The following is an 18,367-nucleotide window of genomic DNA, read 5'->3' as shown; positions in this document are numbered from 1 at the left end:
AAGGGCTGTGAAGACACACATCCATCCATGCTACTCATACAGTAGCAGGTGGGAGAGAATGACAACTCCATTTTCCACAAACCACACATTTTTGGTGGAAACAGTTACATACACAAGGATTTTTCTGAAGCCTAATACTCAAGTCGTGTGATAAAAAAAAGCGCTGATTTTTTTAAACAAAAATCAGAAAAACCTTCTTGTAGGGAAACAGTATTCCTAAGTATGATGAACTCCTGCTTCAAATCAGAGAAGTAAAGTTGCCTGCACAGACAAAAGTGTTTTTTGTATTCTCATTTCAGAAACTGCTTCTTTGACAGCTAAAAATTAAAATATGCGTATTTTTAAAGGAGGAGAAAGGAAACACACACATCCATCAAGCAAAAAATACAAAATACAAAAATACAAAATAGTAATTTCATTTCTGATCTGATGAGTATACACCTGCTTATTCTTTTTGTTCTCCAGCAAACTCCTCATTTAGAAACAACGCCTTCTCCTAATTATTCCTCTAGCCAATGACAGGTAGTACACAGAAATCTCTAAAAAAACCAATAAGTTCTATCACAACTACTGAAGATACAGAGATTGGAAGATACAAAAAATTATTACTTGTTTTATGAATAACTCTCCTCTTTCTGATAACAAGTTTTAAAAATGCATGATTCAAGGTGAGCACAGTTTTTCCAATAGTTACTCACTGATTGCTTTTTAACACTTACCCTGGATGTTTCCACAGATTTGCATGTCTACCCTCAGGAAGCAGTTCCCTCTTGTTAAGGGGAGTAATACCTATTGCTGCTTCTAAAATAGTTATGTATTTCTTGTACCGCATCCTGCCTTTCTCAAGAGTTCCACCACACTAAGAGTTCCATTCATCCAAATGCAGCTGCTGCAACTGAAGTCATGCCTCTTCACTGATTTGAAATGCTGCTTTTTAAAACACACTACAAGTTTGAAGGATAAAAATATATGCTTTTCTTCCTTCTCCCAGGCTAGGATAGTTAGTAGAAGAGAGAGAGAAACCAAAGAAAAACTCCTACCAGATTCCCCAGAAACGTCATTGTTACATAATTCGATCTTTGAATAAGACACTAATGAAAATGATTGGAGAGACAATCACGGTTCTAAGCCTGGCCGGATAATGCACACTCTCCAATTGACTAATCCTTTGCTAAATCTCTGCTGTCTATAATCTTTCAACTGCTAATGGAGCACTAGGTAACTTCTCTGTCAAATCCACCCAGGGAATAAAAGAGATCTGCACAGAAAACTTGAAATCATTTTAGAAAGTGACAGACAAAAATAGCTTTTGCCTTAACTTTTCTCATCAGGAAGCACCAGCAAGCTCTCTGCCTTAGAAGTGTCACGAGGAATTTAGCTGATCTGCTCAGAAAAGGCATGGAGAAATACTTCCCTATGTGGCTTGTACAGAATTAAGAGAGTTAGAAACACCCATTGTGATACCTACTAGGCATTCAAATATGCCTCACATGATGCCAGAAGCCACATCCCATGTCAGAATTGTTCTAGCCATGAGGTAACTGTGCGTGCCAAAGGCCTCAGGTATGAACTACAAAGGTGGAGACAGATGCACGTGTTGAAAGAAGTAACAGTGACATTTTGGAAACACTGCAGGACTGTCAAATTGCAATACTCAAAGAGATGTCCTTGATTGCAAAACTAACCGAGGAAATGTTGATGTAATGCTTCTTAGATAGTAAGAAATTATATGTACAGATAGATATACATAGTTACATATATTATGTAAGTATGATGCACTTATGCAGTGATAGAGATAAAAACATAGAAAGAAGAGATGTAACAGGAAGACTGAAGCCTGGAACCATGACTCCCTCTATCAACTGTGCATATTACCTATTCCCCAGTATTATTAGTCATGGGTGTACTTCTATTGGGGTGATATCATATTGCGTGTTACTTATTTAGAAACCAAGATAATTTCTTGTGCTGTAAAATATTTAGCTCTTAACAACAAGATTTATATAACTACTTCCAGATCATACAATACTTACAATAGTGCATTAGCCATATTTGGTGTTTAATATTCAATCACATTTGTAGGTTATGTTAGCACATGCACACACTGAACTATCTCAAGTAATCACTAAAGAGTAATCCATGTGACTGATCTTAGAAGAGCAAAATAAACTCAAGCATATTTCAGACTCAGGGAATACAACTACAGTTGTCAGAGGGAAAAAAATAATTTACATAGTTGCATGTGATAAGGAGTATGTGGTCTGAAATGTAGTGTTAAGAAAAATAACTAATATATTTAAACCACATGAATTAAATTCAAAAAACAAATTACTTATCTGTGTCAAAAAAAGCACTTAACTACAACTTTAAACATCTGTATATGAAGCATTAAGAAGCTTAGGAAAACAGAGTAGTACTAGAAGCCTGCAAGCACAGCTAACGTCATTAAGCCTGCATGCATCTTGACTTCTGATAGCTTTGGTAGCCCTATCGTAAAGGCTGCACTGAGAAACACAAGAAGTGAGCAGTTTTTTGACAATTCCAGTACTTAATGGTCTTCTGACTGTAGAAGTTCACGACAGTTCTATTTTACTCAAAAGCAGAAATATTTTTATAAAATCCAGTCTTCCCTCAAAGCTGGTTTCATTAATAACTTCCATATTACCACACTTTCTCCTTTGAAGTTTTGGTATTTCTTTCTGCCCACCTTCTCCTTTAACATTTCTTTAACTCTAAATTTTCCCCTTATAAGAAACAGTTCTTAAAAAACTTTCCCACAGTAGTTTTAAAGCCAGTCCTATGCAAAGTCTAAAAAGCATTAAGTACAGCTCTGGTCCATCTTTTGTCTCTTTGAGCAAAGCACATTAATTCTGACAAGAAAAGGAGCCCCATGACTAGTGCTGTACTCAGGGAGGCCAAGCCCACACAATAAGCACAAGTTATTCTCAAGTACTGCTTTTGGTTAAATGGTGCGTGAAACCTCCAGGTATCTAGTGGGAGAAAGACTGACTCACAGTTTATCAACCTCCTTCAACTTTATTTAGAAACAGAAACTCAAAGCACTAACAATGCTGTAAGTGCATTGTTAGTGAAGGATGACTTTTGTAGAGCAAACAAAAAGTCTAAAACATACCTTCCTCCATTGTTTCCTGCTGGAGAATTATCATCCACTCCACTTTTTCTGCCTTTGTTTTTTATTAGGAAGAACAAAAACCAAGTTTTATTGGAAAGAAAACAGCGCAATTTTCTTAACTGAGAACACACAAGTGATCCCTTGGAAAGCACAATGTATTTCTGAGAATGGGGAAAGAATGACAGCTTTTCTCTCCATTAAAGAAACATTTACGAGATCAAAGCAAAAGCTTTATTTTGCTCTAATCCTTGGCAGATGAAAACAGTCATACACTTTTAATTAGATGTAGAGCATATTTCTTGTAAACTGATGGTAGAGGCAGGATCACATCTTCAGTCACTTCAGGCCCAACTAAAAAAGAGACAGTCATTGCCCAATGCAGCTACAAATTACTTTTCATCTTGTGAAAAACATAGAATCCTGTTCTTTCTCATCTTTCAACAAAAATCTGTGTAACAGCTACCGATCAAATAATTCTCTTATTAAGAGAGCAAAGAAACAAGCATCTCTTCCTACATGCTTTTGCTCAAGTGGTAAAAACAACTGTGACAGTCATTTGTTAACTTCCAGAACACATAAGTTTGTGCCACAACCAGCACACATGCAATGCTTGATCTGTTAAAAAAAAACTTAAGGTAGAGGAGCATCAAGGATCAGGCTGGGAGTGTGGGTGGTGAGAATAAAAAGAGAGGAGGACCTTGAAACTTCTTTCTCACATCTTCACTGATTGCAGATGCTTTTGGCTCCTCCTTAGAAATCGTCCCTTCCCTGAACAGTCCATATGTTCCTGGAGATTCTCAGAATCAGCTTATACAAAGTTGTGCTAAGGAGGCTAGAGACACCAGTAGTCAAATCTGCTGGCTATTAAGCAGAGCTAGATGATGAAGCAGATGTTAGAATAGAGAGTGCAAGCCAGACTACAGACAGCCTTGCTGTTAAGAGTGATGTGCAAGAGAGCTTTATGGATTTTCTCTAAAGGCTTAAAAAACCCAACCAAAAATTAATGAGGCAAGGTAAATAACACTTAGCTTGAACCAACATGTGAAATCTTGGTTATGATGATGCTGCATTGTAAAGCTTACACGCAGCTTATCAATATAATACTGATGTCAAAAAATAAGTTTGGTACAATAGAGTTATAACAACACAGTGCTTTTGGGAGAGTTATCATTGAGCCAGTCTAAGGAAAAAGCCACAGTGGCCCAATATATCTGCATTCATGCTTAACTCAATGAAAATATACCCAAATCTAAGGAGACATACTAAACCTGACACTTCACATGTATATATACTACATCCCAGATAATTGCACACCTTTAAGAAGTAAAAAGAAATTTCTCAGAAGCAGTTCTGGATTACTGGTACTAAACAAAAGCAGAGACAAAAGCATGAAAAGGGAGCAGGCACTGGAAAAAAAACCAGAACAACAGGGCTTTATATTTTGCCTTGCACACTTTTTATTGACCTTACTATTGTATCAGGCAGTATTTTTGTCTGCCGTTTTCACGTTATTCATGTGAGAAGAGAGCGCTAATGAGTTTCGTTTTCTTCCTAGATTAGCAGCCATGGTTATCTGAGGTTCTGGGACTCAGATGCACAATGACAATGCTGACCTAAATTCAGGAAGACTTGGGTAGCTCATGTTTCCTAAAAACAAAGCCTGCAGCTGATGAATACACACCAGGGCAGATGCTGTACCAGATACCAAACCAGAGCTCCCACAGCTCACTCTGTTATTACTAAGCTTGGATCATAAACATCCTAAATACAAATGCAAAGGCCATCTTACACTGAACAGAAAGGAGTTGACACAGTCTGCATTCCCATTTGAAACAGAAAACTACAATATTCCCTAATGACATGCACTTTCAAAAAGCAATCAGCTTAAAAGAAAAAGAAAAGAAAACAAAACAAATCCCAATAACAAGTCAACTAAAACCCAACCCAAACATTAACAGTTTAAGGTATTAAATGACCTGAGTATACTTTGCTGCTGCATCAAGCTGTTTAATTACAATGCTGCAGTTAATACCTATTTAAATTATGTAATATTTAAGTAAAAAATAACCTCAACTCTCTAGACTTGTATGTCAGCTTTGTCTGGTTAAAGAAAAACAACAAAACCACAACAACAACAAAAAAACCCCTCAACAAACACAAAAAACAAATAAAACAACGTAAAATAACAATAAAAACACCAACCCCCCCAAAAAAAAACCCCAAAAGAAACCCCAAACAAACCAAACTAAACAAAAAAACTCCACAAACAAAAAACCCTCCCTAACCCCAAACAAAAATAGCCACATAATTGCAGCAGGTTCTAAATCATAATTTACTCACTCAGGGGGAAAAAAAAAAAAAAGTTTTTGCTCTCTGAAGTGGGACTAGGATAACCCAAGCACTGGTAAAAGACAATTAAAGAGCAATGTAAGGCTTCAGAGATTCTGGGAACAAGCAGTAAGCAAAGTTTTTGAGGCACTAGACACAGGTATCCAACAGGGTGATGTACTTTCTGGGGAAGAGGATAGGTTTAGTAACTAAGAAAAGTGTCCCATGGTTGAACAACTCTATTTTGAAGATGTAAATTCTCAATGCATTTTGAGCCTTTGGTCATGGGACTGAGACTGAACGTTTGAAAGATGATTTGCACTGGTGCGTGGATGCCAGCACAGTCACCCAAAACCAGTCATCCTAGGTCACTGCTCCAATCTTTGTAGGTAACACACCATTTGCAAACATTCCTCACACAGCAAGATTTGTTTATTAGAAGACAAAATTACGCCCTATATACTTACTCCCATAAATATTTGTTTTACAAATAGCTTATCTAATTTTTGAGAAGTCTTCCAAAGTTCACAGAAATTCACTGCAATTTGGGATGAAGATCTACAGCTGATGCCAAAGATCAATTGTCAATTAAAAAAAAAAAATTTTTCCCCAGCAGTTAGAATTTTTATACCTATTTGAAAATAAGGCTTGAAAATCTCTAACCTCACAGACCTGTAGCTGTTCTAACACGTAAGTGCTCTGTTCCCCCTGTCACTAGAATGACCGATTCCAAGACTACTAGAACCGGATGAAACTGATGCAGCCACGGTATGACAAAAGTTACACCACCCCTGTAACAGTAAATACTGTTATTTCAACAATTAAAAGTGAACAGTCTTGTAACACGAGGTTTCATTAACCCCACAAGGAAGTTCTCGAGAAAAACAAGATTGGTAACCATTAAAACATGCACAAATGCTATCACCCATGTTTGCTTTACATTAAACACAGCTATGAAATAGTCCTGGAATATTAGGCCATTGCCCAGTTGAGGATTACTGTAGTCCAGGAGCTTTCTAATGCTTTTAAGCATATAGGCTTTATAAAGGTTCAGCACATCCCATTTTCTGAACCATGTCACTACCTAAATATTGTTTTAATCACTAAGAAAGATTTCCTTGTTGTCCTTAGAGGACACGGAACCAGGAAAAGGGGTGATTAAGCAATCAAAAAAAGTATCATACACTTTAAATACTTTGATGCCTGTAGAGCTCTATTTAGATTACAGTTCATGCAGAGTGTTGGGATCACCCCAACTCTGCTGCATAATTCCCAACCCTTGTCTTTAGTCTCATACAAATCTAATGTAGTGGCACTAAGCACCTCAGCAGTTACTGGCAGTGATACAGGGCAATAGCAAAACACAATTAGATGCAGGTTCTCCAGTGCACGGTGACATCCTTTTACAAAGGGAAGAGAAGTCACTGCCGCTACTTGAAACCAGTGCTTAAGATGTTTGCATGTAACAGTCCAGAAGCAATTATAACAGTAAACTCACCTAAAAGTCAAATACATGCAGAAAACTTCCTCAGAAGCCGATGACAGCCTTCATAATCTTCATAATAATAATGTTATACTAAATATAAATCTTATTGGCCATGTCTGTTAGCATACACATGCTTACTAATGCAAAATATTTCAAAGTCTCTTATAGCAACCTGATAATCCATCAATTAGTATTCACTCACACAAGCAACCCTCCTATGCTTTTCAGTACCTGATTCTTGCCATATCAGGACTTCACTGATCCTGACAAGTATCACTATTTGAAAGAGCTGATAGTTAAAGCCTTAGACGACAAATGCTTCACAAATGAAAAAGCAGTTTTGCACATACTAGTTTCTCTTTTATTTTCCTTTAACTGTAGTTCACAGTTCTCAATCTTTAAAGCAAAACTTTGCAGAACAAAAGAAAAGGTAAGCTGTTTTGTTGCAAATGACTTTGCCTTGATAATTACAATCAAAGGTTAAAACAAAGGAGACCTTTGCAGCCCCTGCTTGAGCACAGCTGTGGGGCCAGGAGCCCTTGAGTATCATCTTAGCTGTGGGAACCGACTCAATTTTATAAGCCGAAGCTAGGGAGCAGATAATTCAGAGAATCTATCTGTTTCAAGTGAATAACTACTAAAAAGTAATACTGGAAGTGCGGAAGTTTTCTGATTTGTTATATGCCTCTTACACAAGTATGTTCAAGCAGCATGTACTTTCTCATGCTGGAAAAAAATACGCAAACAGGTCTCAAGTACACGGTAACTCAGGGCAGAGTTGTCTACTAAAGCAAGTGCATGCCACTGGTAGATCAACCTTGGCACTCCAGGGTGAACACGTAATGTACCTGGGCTCCAGCATCGCAAACACTGCCGATGCCAAGGCACTTTAACAGGGCAATTAAGACATTTGTCTTCTGGAACTGCCTGTTCCTTTGTTTCACGGTTCCCTGTTAACTTGAAACTTCCCCTGACCCAGTTAGCCAAAGCCCTAGGCACGGTTGGAATCCACTCAGGATGTGCCAACATAAAGATTTCAGGAATTCTCTGTGCAACAAAAGCAGCCCAAGCCCCCGACGGCGGGGGCGTGCGCTGGCCGGGGGACCCGCCCCCCCTCCCCCCGGAATAACCCGAGTAAACAAACACCCCGACTCGCCGGTGACATCTCTCCTACTTTCCACGTAGTATCGCACTCTGCCGGAAAGTACTTATCACGGAAAAAGTCACCGAGAGCCGCTTAATCCCGTTAGAGAAAAGCCGATCCCCGGCCGAGCCCGGCTGTTCGCGCCGCCCAGGTGCGGGACCGGCCTGGGGGGGCCCCGCGGGGGCACGGCGGGTCCGGTCCGCGGACAAAGGCGGCAAAGCGCGCCCCAGGCGCGGAAGCGAGAGGGCGATAAAGCCCAGAGCACAAAAAAGGAACGAGAAGGAGAAGCCGGGCTGCTCGTGGCCGTAGCGCGACCCCAGGGGCGGGGAGCGGAGGCACCGGCCGCGGGGGACAGAGGGTGCCGGGGGGCACCGCACCTGCCCGGGGAGAGGGAGGCGGCGGGGACTGTGGCTTCGGGGTGGGGATATCCTGCGGGGATACTCGCCTGCTCGCGGAGGGCGTCCGGCAGCGGGAGCAGAGTTCCCAGAGGCGTCCCGGCGCTGGGACCGCGCCTTGCCCTGCCCCGCCGCCCCGGAGCGGGCAGCGACGGGCGCGTCGAGTCCGAGTCCGAGTGCGGGGCCGAGGCTGAGGCCGGCTCCGGGTCCGCTGCGGCCGCTCCCGCCGAGTCGGGCGATTTCCTGCGGGGCGCGGGCGGGGGCGGTGCGGCCACGCCGGGGCGGGTTCCCGCCGCAGGTGCCGGCCTCGCCCCCAGGTAGGGAGGAGAGGGGAAGGACGGGGAGGGCAGGGAACTGCAGGGGAGGGGCGGTGGGCCCGGACGGGGCGGGCAGCGCTACCCCTCCTCAGGCGTGCCCCCACCTGCGGCTGCCGCCCCTGCAGTCCAGGGGTGCCTTCGCCCGGCTCCCCGGCCCACGCCCGCACACACTAACACCCGCGGCGGCGGCAGGGGAACAGGAAATACCGGTCGCAGCCCGGTGCTCCGCGCCGCTGAGTCACCGCGGCGAGGCCGCCCCGCCCCTCGGCTTTTCTCTGCCCGTCCCGTCTCCCGGCAGGGGACCCCGGCTCCGGTCCCGGCTCTGCCCGCGGCACCCCGCGCCGGGCCCGGGCAGCAGAGCGGACCTGCGGGCACGGCCGAGCCCTGTCGCCGCTGGCAGGGCGCACCATCACCAGCCCAGCGCTGGGTGTGTTTTCCGTTTACATCAGTGTTTTGTTTGGAACTTGGGATCACTGCCCATCTGAACCTTTATAGCGGCAAGACCTCTGAGACAGCCTTTAACACCACAGAGCACTGTTCCATGTAGGCCTCTCAAGCTGCTTTTTCCTGCCCTTTGTCACGGAATAGTTGCGGCCACTTACTGACAGTTCGGGAGGGCTCTGTTCACGCCATCACTCTCATCTGAAATACACATAATTAGCAGAAAGCAGAGTAGTTAAATTTCCGGAACACCACACGTCACTCTGCAAGTCCACCAATACTGTTGCCGAAACTGTAACAATCCTATGAGAGAAATACACTCCAGGCTGGCATTCCACAGGTATCAGCTTTCGGCATCACTGCTGTCCTGCAGTTGAGATGAGAAAGGCAAGGCCAAACAGCCCTGGCAGGATTCTTTGGAGTCATATTTCTTTTGCATTGTAAAGCACTAAATGTCATCAGGAATTCCTTATCTGCTGCCTTATCTGCTGGACAGTTAAACCCCTTGCAAGCCCCTCTAAAATTAAACAGCACCCTCCCAGCCCTATCAGGGCTGCAGAACAAAAATCTACTTAAAAGTTTTCTGCTATTTGCAGGTGAGAAATATAGTAAGATTCCAACAGCATTTCTAATTCAGATAAATTTCTTTCTCAATAGTACAGTTCATGCACTGTGTCTCATACAGAAAGTAAGATAAGGAAGGCAAACAGTATTCTTCATGCAGGGGCTGGACTTTGGAAGGAGGCCCTGAAAGAACCTATTTTATTACAGCAAATATTAAACTGCATTCAGATATTGTATGGAAAAAGCCTGCTTGTAGCTAGTGTTAATAATTAACATACATGGGTATACACTGGCCTTCAAGCACCTATTTCAGTCTAAAAGCCCCAACAGCAAAAATCAGAGAGCGAAAAAAAAAAAAAAAAAAAAAAAAAAAAAAAAAAAAAAAAAAAAAAAATAGAGAGACTAATTCAGGGCTGATTCCTAAACTTGGTATTTTCAGTCAGCTAGTCTAATTCTATGGTCAGCATGTAATGCAATATTGCTTTCAGGCAGAATCAAGGCACGAGAAATGGAAATTTAGTTTTACTTCCAGGTATGTGTCAGATCACTTGGTTTACACTGTGGTGGGTGTCTGTTTCCTTAATGAATGTTTTAAAACTACATCTGTTAGTTCTCCAAATCTTCAGCAACACTGGCCTTAGGATGCCTGGTTAATGGTTCTAAAATGCTGTTAAGAGGAGTAAGGCTATGGATACATTAAATATATAACTATTTTTTTTTAGTACAACAGTAAAGAACATTGATGGCTAGCAGAAGAGCCTACATCTGGAAAGTAACAATATCTGCAAAATTATTCACTGTGTTACTGATCACTTCTTATAATTATCATGATACAAACAATTTTTAAATCAATTCAGCAAACTGGAGAGGGCAGCTACATTATATGCTTTATTTAAAAATCTATTGTTTTCTTATCTAAACTTGTCTGTCTTTCATTAACCTGAATTTAAAAAAAAGTTTGTAATTAGGAACTGTTTAGAATACTTTTTGTTCATGGCTCTGTTTATCCTATCTCCACTGGCCACCTCCCTCAGTAAATGGCATGAATACTGTCTTTGTTCTACAACTGCCAGCAGTGCAATTTGCATAAAAGACAATTTGGGAGAGAGAGAAATGTAACACAACACAATTTTTTCTTATCTTTATACAGGAATTTAGAAAATCTCAATAGCCAAATGGACTGGAATGTGTTTGATTGGTTACAATTACAAATACTGGTGTGGGGTAAATTTAAAACACCATTCCCTAAAGGGCCACATGAAGTACTTTGCCCCATGTCTCTCCCTGCCTTGCCAATGACATCAGCTGTTGGGAAAGCTAATTTCTTCCTGATAGCCTTTGCTTCTGCCCCTCCCATGCTTCCTTTACTATTTTGAATGTTCTTCCAGGTTTTTGGCAAGCCTCCACCTTCCTTCCCAGGACTCCCACATATTACAGAGCTGGTTAGCACAATCATGGCACTCAACCACTAACCAGAAGCTAGAAATAATGAAACACAAACCTTCTTGTAAACCCCCTTTCTCTTACTCTGCTTCCTCTCCTTCAGGACAGGCCTTTATCCCATTTATTGAATGCCAAAAGACACTGGGAATTTTAAGGAAATAAGATGTAATGATTTTATCACATGGAACAATCTTGCAAAGAAGAGATAATGTTTTCTTTCAATTACCCACAAGTGGAAAAGAAAACAAACACCAAACAATAACTTAGGCACGTAACTCCTGGCAAACAAAGGTGGTATTTTGCGATCAATGCAGACTGCGTACAAGTGCTGTAGGCTTGGCTACATGGAGGAACTGAGAGTTCCAAAGAATCCTTGGCACATAGCTAACAATGAATTTTAGAAAGGCTGGACATACTAGGTCTTTCAGAGTGTAAGCCAAAACCATTAAAAAAAAGGGTCAGATTAGCAGTTGGTGAAAATTCTGGTATACCTAAAAAAAAGCCCAACACGCCCCAGTTTATGTGCTGATCTTGGGCAGCCAGTAAAGCTATGTATAGCAATACTCATCCTTCCAAAATACTCTGCATGTTCTCCTTCACCGACCATGGAGCAACTACATTGTGGGAAAAAGTAATGCCCATAACACAGTGCTCTTATTGATATTGTCTGTGCATAGTGTGTATTTAATGACAGTCCTGCAGCTATTTCTTTGGGGAGAGGTGAAGTAAGAAACTACTGACATGATGTCAGGTGGGGAACTATACAACAATCTTTTTATTCCGTAAGTTACGGAAGTAAAAAACAGTACAGAAAGTGTTACTTGTCTTGGGGCAATAAACAGTCTGACATTAGGATCAGAGCTCATTCTGTGCCTCCACTGCACCAGTGTGACAGCTCATGGGAGTCCTTGCCCCTACTTACAATTCGATGCAAATATTAAAGCAAAAAATGAGTCATGTCCAATGATTCATTTTGTACATTGAGACAAAACTCATTCTAACTTGCTGACACTATTTATCTTCACCAGTTAAGATTAAATGAATTTGATACTCAGATACCTAAACCCAGGAAATAGTTTGCATAAATAGCAGTAGCGTTAGAGATGAAGGGCAAGACATGTAAACTGTGAAAGCTGAATTGTTCTTATAAAATCCACCTTCACTGGCCACTTGGACAGGAACTTTCCAGTATGTGCTTTAAGAAACGGAAATAATTCAAAAGTATGCACGTCTGTGGCCCTCACCCTTATCATCAAACCCTCGAATCACACCTTACATAATGAATTAAGAATTCTACATGCAATTTTATTTTGGTATAAACTTACCAGACGTAAGAGAATGGAGAATGAACTTCCAATATTAATCAGATGCATTTTAGTGGTCAAATTGCATGTTAGTGGTCAAATTGCATGCAAATACTTAAGAAAATAATTTCTGGAAAAGTCATTTGGAAAAAATAATTACACATGGTCAGGCACAGGAACAACTAGGTATCCTTGATTCAAATATCAAGTCATTAACTTCTACAAAAACGTGTTTAAATGACTATTTGAAATTGCAGGTGATTAAGCTAAGTATTATAAAAGTAACTATACAGAAATACATATTTCCATATTTTATAAATACACAAAAATACATATTTCCATTTTCTATAAATTATCTTCAGTGTTCTAAATTAAGAACAGCAAAAACATATTCTATTTTTACCTCCCTGTACTTTTTTTAAAAACATGCTTTACTTTTACATTAGTGAAATCTGTGAGTCATTGTATTTACCTCATCCAGTAGAGCTGAAATTTATATTGATTGTATGCAAACAGCATGCACCATTAACCAAGAGCTACTTCCACTGAAACGTTTCTGTTTAGGAGTGGAAAATAGCACGTAACAATGCTTATATTCTAAATGCAAATACTGGACAAGAACACTTTACAGTTATTGTTTTTCAATGACAAAATCAATCCTTACCTGTCAAACTAGCTAGAGAATCATGCCAAACCAACCACAGCATCAGAGAAATCAAGAAGAAAATTGCACTGGACATTTTTCACAGGATCTGCAACTTTTCCCTCATGCATTAGTCAACAACTTGATCTTTCTGCTTTATAGGCAGTTAAAACCTCCAAGCTGTAATATCACAACAGTGCAACTGCTGAAGTATTGCTGTTCATGATTTAAAACATTTTTGTTGTAAGATCCAGAGTACATGGTTTATTTCCTTCACATATTTAATAGCCTGATGAAGACAGCTTAATCAGCCTAAGAAAAATACTTGATTCTAAGAAACTTCTGCATCAGCATGGTGCCAGGGGATCTACATGATGATCTAAAACCACTTAAGAAATGCAGTAGAATAAAATTAGTGCAAATTTTCACTACCATGAACTTAATTTTGCTCAGCTAAAAAAAAAGTAAGTATTTTTACTCTTTGAAGAACAAAGAACTTTCATTCCAAGCATTATGACATGTTAAATGTGACTGTGATGTGTTACAATAACCACAAATTTTGAGGCACCACAATTTATGTCAATGTAACTCACAGGCATATCTTGCTTTGGGTGAATGTTTCACCAAAAGTTCAGTGCTTGTGTGCTGGTCAGAAGTCACTAGGTGGTCAGTCATGCAAACAAGTCTATAGACATTAAAAATTCATGACTTCTGCAGAAAGAAAGCAAAAAATGAAGTGACAGGATGGGCAACCTCAACCACAGGTACTACATGGGCACAGAGTCAAACAGCACACAGAAATCCAAAGACTGAGCACTACAGAAAAAATATATTATTTTCATTTTTGTTGCACAACATATTGATGCCAAGAAAAACAACAGAATTAAGCTCAGGTACTTCAGCCCAAGAAAAGAGCTTGGCTTGAGGTTAAAGTCTTTAAACTTCCATGAGGTAGAATACAATCAAGTATCTTCTTTCCCAGAATATATTAAGCAGGACAAATCCAATTTAGTTTTTAAAGCTTTTGAAAACTCTTTTGATAGTAGTTCATGAAGAGATACTCTGTCATGAGAATATACCCAATTCCGTCCAGTCCAGTCATAGCGCTTGGGCCCACTAGAAAAAAAACACAACAAAACATGACACACTGTGTAAGTACATATTATTTCAGGAGACCTGCTGGAAGCCTGTATGCATAATGTATGCCACAGAGTGCCCAGGAAAAGGAACAGATAGCATGGGGAACATGGGTGGGCAGTCTGAGGAATTGGAGCAGAAAAGGCCTGATATGTCAAGAACTACTAAGCCATCAAACAGATATATCTGAAAGGTGACAAGATACATCCATCACTCCTAGGGGAGACAAGCACTTTGCCTTCCTGCTTTTGGCACTGATTTCCCCACAATTTCCTCCTTTATCCCATTCTTCCCTCACAGATGTAATTTTCCTGCACGTAAATATCACAACAGGTATTTGTATAATGCTGAATTAATGCCACTGATTAGTCTTTGCAGATATTCTAAGCACAGCAAAGCACAAATAATTTCATTTTAGATGCAACAAAATAATTTAGTCCCTGATAGCAAATATATTGGCAGTGGGAGATTTATAACTAAAACACTATTACATTGCTCCTGGCTTGGCTTTTCCAGGCCTACATGAAGTATTAAGAAAAAAACTTGAACACATGGGTTCTACTCCGGACCTTGCTATCCACCCAGTTTTCCGTATGTCAAATGGGAGAATGATTGAAAGGTACTCACTGCAGTTAACATCAGCTAAGCAAAGAAAACAGAAAGGAATGAAATGGCCACCTGGGATAAACAGAGGAACCCATGTTCTTGTAGGACATGTGCCTTGGAACTCAGTCAACAGGCAAAGCCTGCTAGAAAACAGACTATTCTATGCATACACAAGCAGGTTCTCTAGCTACAAGCATAAACACTGACCTGAACCTTGACTATCCCGAGTTACAACAGTCAAATGATGAACTTTCCAACCACTAATCAATGTGTAAGAAGTTAAAAATGCAAGCACAAATCCAAGTCACTTTCACAGAAATCTCACTGTCTGTATCAGAAGTAATAACTGATCAGGGTTATGTGCTCCAGTTATTTTACTAAGAATTTCTTACTTCACCTTTGCAGCACTTACGTTTATACTCTCCTGAACCTAGAGATGGAATGGGATCCTGTCATTCACGAGTCAGATTAAGACAGACCATTTAATCAATGACAAAGAAATATGTATGTTATTTGAACTGGTTTTAAATGTTACACAGTAAATATCAGTGATAAGGTTAGCATATGAAGCACCTTCACAGCTGAAATATGAATCTCCAAAACACTGTAGAAATGTGACTTTCAAATTAATTGTTTCAGCAAAGATCTGGTGAATTCTATAAATTGTCTACCAAGTTAAATATAGATTAAATGTATTTCTCATGGAAAGTCTGCATATATGTTTCAACCATAAGAGAAAAGAACTAAAATATCACATTAAGGTATTTCTAATATTCTGTAAGGTTGGAAAGTCTTTTCAGTCAGGAGCTACATTAAATTACTGCAATTACACTGCTGACGAGTTGCACACATCACCTAGTGCCCTTTTTTTTTTGTCAACTAAGTAAATTTTTCACTTAGGTGTACAGATTCTCAATGATAAAAAAAAATTTCCAAGGAAAATGTCTCACATCTTGACAATTTTGTCTCCCTTGGGAGATATTCTTAAAGATTAAAGGTCAATATTTACTGCAAAAATGCCCCAAACATTCAATGGAAGCAATTACTGGCAGTTACATTTGCTTCTTTCACTTCCCAGCATATTACAGTCAAGATGATGACAGTTCAGATCATACAGTATTTGCTGGAGTTGCCTTTCAGAAGTTAGGAATTAAGAGAACACATAGCATCATGTTCCAGAAAATAACATTGTTTATCTATTACCAGTTAAGGGAGTATAAAAATAAAATTACTTTTTTTCCTCAAACTCCTTATTCTGGAGCATGTATGTCTTAGCTCAACTAGAGCTAAACAGGAAAGGAATTATCTGAATTTTGGTTTTCATAAAGAGATGAAGTCTGCGTGTCAGTGACACAAAAATCTTATAAGCGGTCCCTTCACCTGGCTCCTAATCAGCTCCCTGGGTTCTTTTCCAGGGATAGTGGCAAAGAATACAGATTTTGAGGGGGGACAGCTACAGCATTTTCCTGCTTGTCTGGCTGCCCTCCCTGCTGCAACCAACCAGAAAACCTGGAATGGATCAAAACACAGCATTAGAAAAGGCAGAGGAAGCAGCTAGCTAAGGTTCCTGTGAAGAACAGATGCTTGACAAAAACAACTGGTGTGGGCATACATAAACATATAAAGCAGGAAATCCCACAAGCTTAAAAGGGAAGGAGCCACCCTGTTTAAAACACAAAGAGAAGTTTAGATGATGACATCATCATTGCCCTTTTTCCAACAGAAGCTTTGTTTGTTTCTTTTTAATCATTGCTGGTTATATTTCCTATGAGTAAGCTGTATTCCTGTAGACAATGGTTTTGGGCTGAAACAGCATATGAAAAGTCTGTTACACATTTCCTGTATTAATTTAGGTATGCCAGTAACACTGCAGTATGTCCCCAAAGCCCTATACCAAACCATTGTTGAAAATTCAGATTATAACACGTTTTGAGAATATACAGAGTAGAAGGGTTACTTATGAAAAAGATATTACATGATCATGCCATGCTGTAAATAAGTGGAATTACACTTCCACCCAGTCTGCATATATTACGTAACTAACTTACCTAGTGGGTGAGGACAGCCAAATCTGCCGGTTTGGTGTTTGCTTATTGATTACATATGTTCCCATGTCTCCACCCAATTTAATTGTTAGTACTCCACTCTTAAAAGACAAAAAAAAAGTGAGAAATAAAAAATTTGTATCCTGTTAATTTGACAACAATTACTTCATCTGCAGTGGCAGAAACTTACACACCTGTATCAGATTCTCAACCACCTCCCAAACAATAATAGCTAGTGAGAATGATAATTACATACTCAAAATGTAAGTTAGTAACTAGCATATCTTTGAGTCTGATCTTTACCTTAAACCTTCTGGTCAGAGTTTGATTTTAGTGTTCGTACCATCCACAGTGGTACTAGTTAAATAACACTCTTGAGCTTGACCTGGCATCTTGAAAGGACCAGATTTGTGATTAATTTTGCAATGATTAAAACATCATCCAATAACAACTTTTTTATATTAATGAACAATGCAGAACTGACAAGGTTCAAAGTCAAGAAGCTTTATGTGTCATTGCTAGACTTCAAAGCCATGCAATTTTACCTTACTTTTCTTCACTAACTGTAACAGTTTAACAGGGAACAAACACGTTTTCCTTGATAATTCTGATTCATACCTGAAAAAATGTTCAGTTCTAAATACCATGATTCCCATTTTCCATAAGTCTGATTTTGCTTTGGTTATGCCACCTTTAGACCATTATCCTACTGAACATTTATTTTCTCAGTGACATGATTCATGTTTCTTTTAAGTGACAAAAATATTTTCTGTTCTGACTTTAAGAGTGAAAAAATAACAATATTTGGATGGAGTTGATCTAAAGGTGATCTGAATTATACTAATTAGAAAGGGTACTATTTCTATAGAATGCAATGTGATGATTCAGATAATAATTTATTTAGTTCACAGTATCTCAAATACTTCAAGTCCTATAGCACAATAAAGCTTCTTTAAGGATATAATACTTTTCATGCTTTAGTCAGAAGATACTGCTAGAGCCACCTATCATTGCTTGGGCTATTTGCTATCTAAAAACACTTATTATGGGGAAAAATACTTTCAGGTATAAGTATCTACTGCCCGCCAACATATTCTGTAGCATGAGCAGCCACTCAAAGCTTCCTTCCCCTACAAAGTAACTCAGTGTTACTGGTTTTTGACACATCTCAAGTATCACCAGGCACAAAGTAATACTCTCAGGATCTGATTTTTTACCTTGGTTTCCATGCTGTTTCTGTGCTTAAGGCATTTATATGTGACCAAAACGATAAAAATAAAAGAGTAATAAAAAGGCTAAAAGTTCCATCAGGTTTATCCTGCCAGTTATTTCTACTGGACATTAGTACAAGGCACAGAAGGACAAGAACAAGCTACTTCTC

General features: G+C 39.7%; 2 protein-coding genes across 7 annotated transcripts in view; both read right to left on the bottom strand.

Annotated features, from left to right (window-relative positions):
- TJP2 (tight junction protein 2) overlaps window positions 1-8,953 on the bottom strand; it is a 62,754-nt gene extending 53,801 nt beyond the window's left edge. For 2 of the 4 annotated variants that reach the window (XM_056513260.1, XM_056513262.1), the window contains exon 1: window positions 8,533-8,953. The gene's annotated coding sequence lies outside the window, so the exon portion shown is untranslated. The remainder of the gene's footprint in view (window positions 1-8,532) is intronic. The other 2 variants (XM_056513261.1, XM_056513259.1) reach the window with 2 other exon arrangements.
- A 5,055-nt stretch (window positions 8,954-14,008) lies between these two features.
- PIP5K1B (phosphatidylinositol-4-phosphate 5-kinase type 1 beta) overlaps window positions 14,009-18,367 on the bottom strand; it is a 113,617-nt gene continuing 109,258 nt past the window's right edge. For all 3 annotated transcript variants that reach the window (XM_056513695.1, XM_056513694.1, XM_056513696.1), the window contains 2 exons: window positions 16,990-17,087; window positions 14,009-14,314 (listed from right to left, as the gene is read on the bottom strand). In XM_056513695.1, the coding sequence (XP_056369670.1) occupies window positions 14,161-14,314; window positions 16,990-17,087 (252 nt within the window). In that variant the 3' untranslated portion in view covers window positions 14,009-14,160. The remainder of the gene's footprint in view (window positions 14,315-16,989; window positions 17,088-18,367) is intronic.

The sequence above is a fragment of the Oenanthe melanoleuca genome, chromosome Z (assembly GCF_029582105.1).
Source record: "Oenanthe melanoleuca isolate GR-GAL-2019-014 chromosome Z, OMel1.0, whole genome shotgun sequence".
Classification (NCBI taxonomy): Eukaryota; Metazoa; Chordata; class Aves; order Passeriformes; family Muscicapidae; genus Oenanthe; species Oenanthe melanoleuca.
The sequence above is the reverse complement of the archived record's forward strand: the minus strand, read 5'-3'. Positions and strand labels throughout refer to the sequence as shown.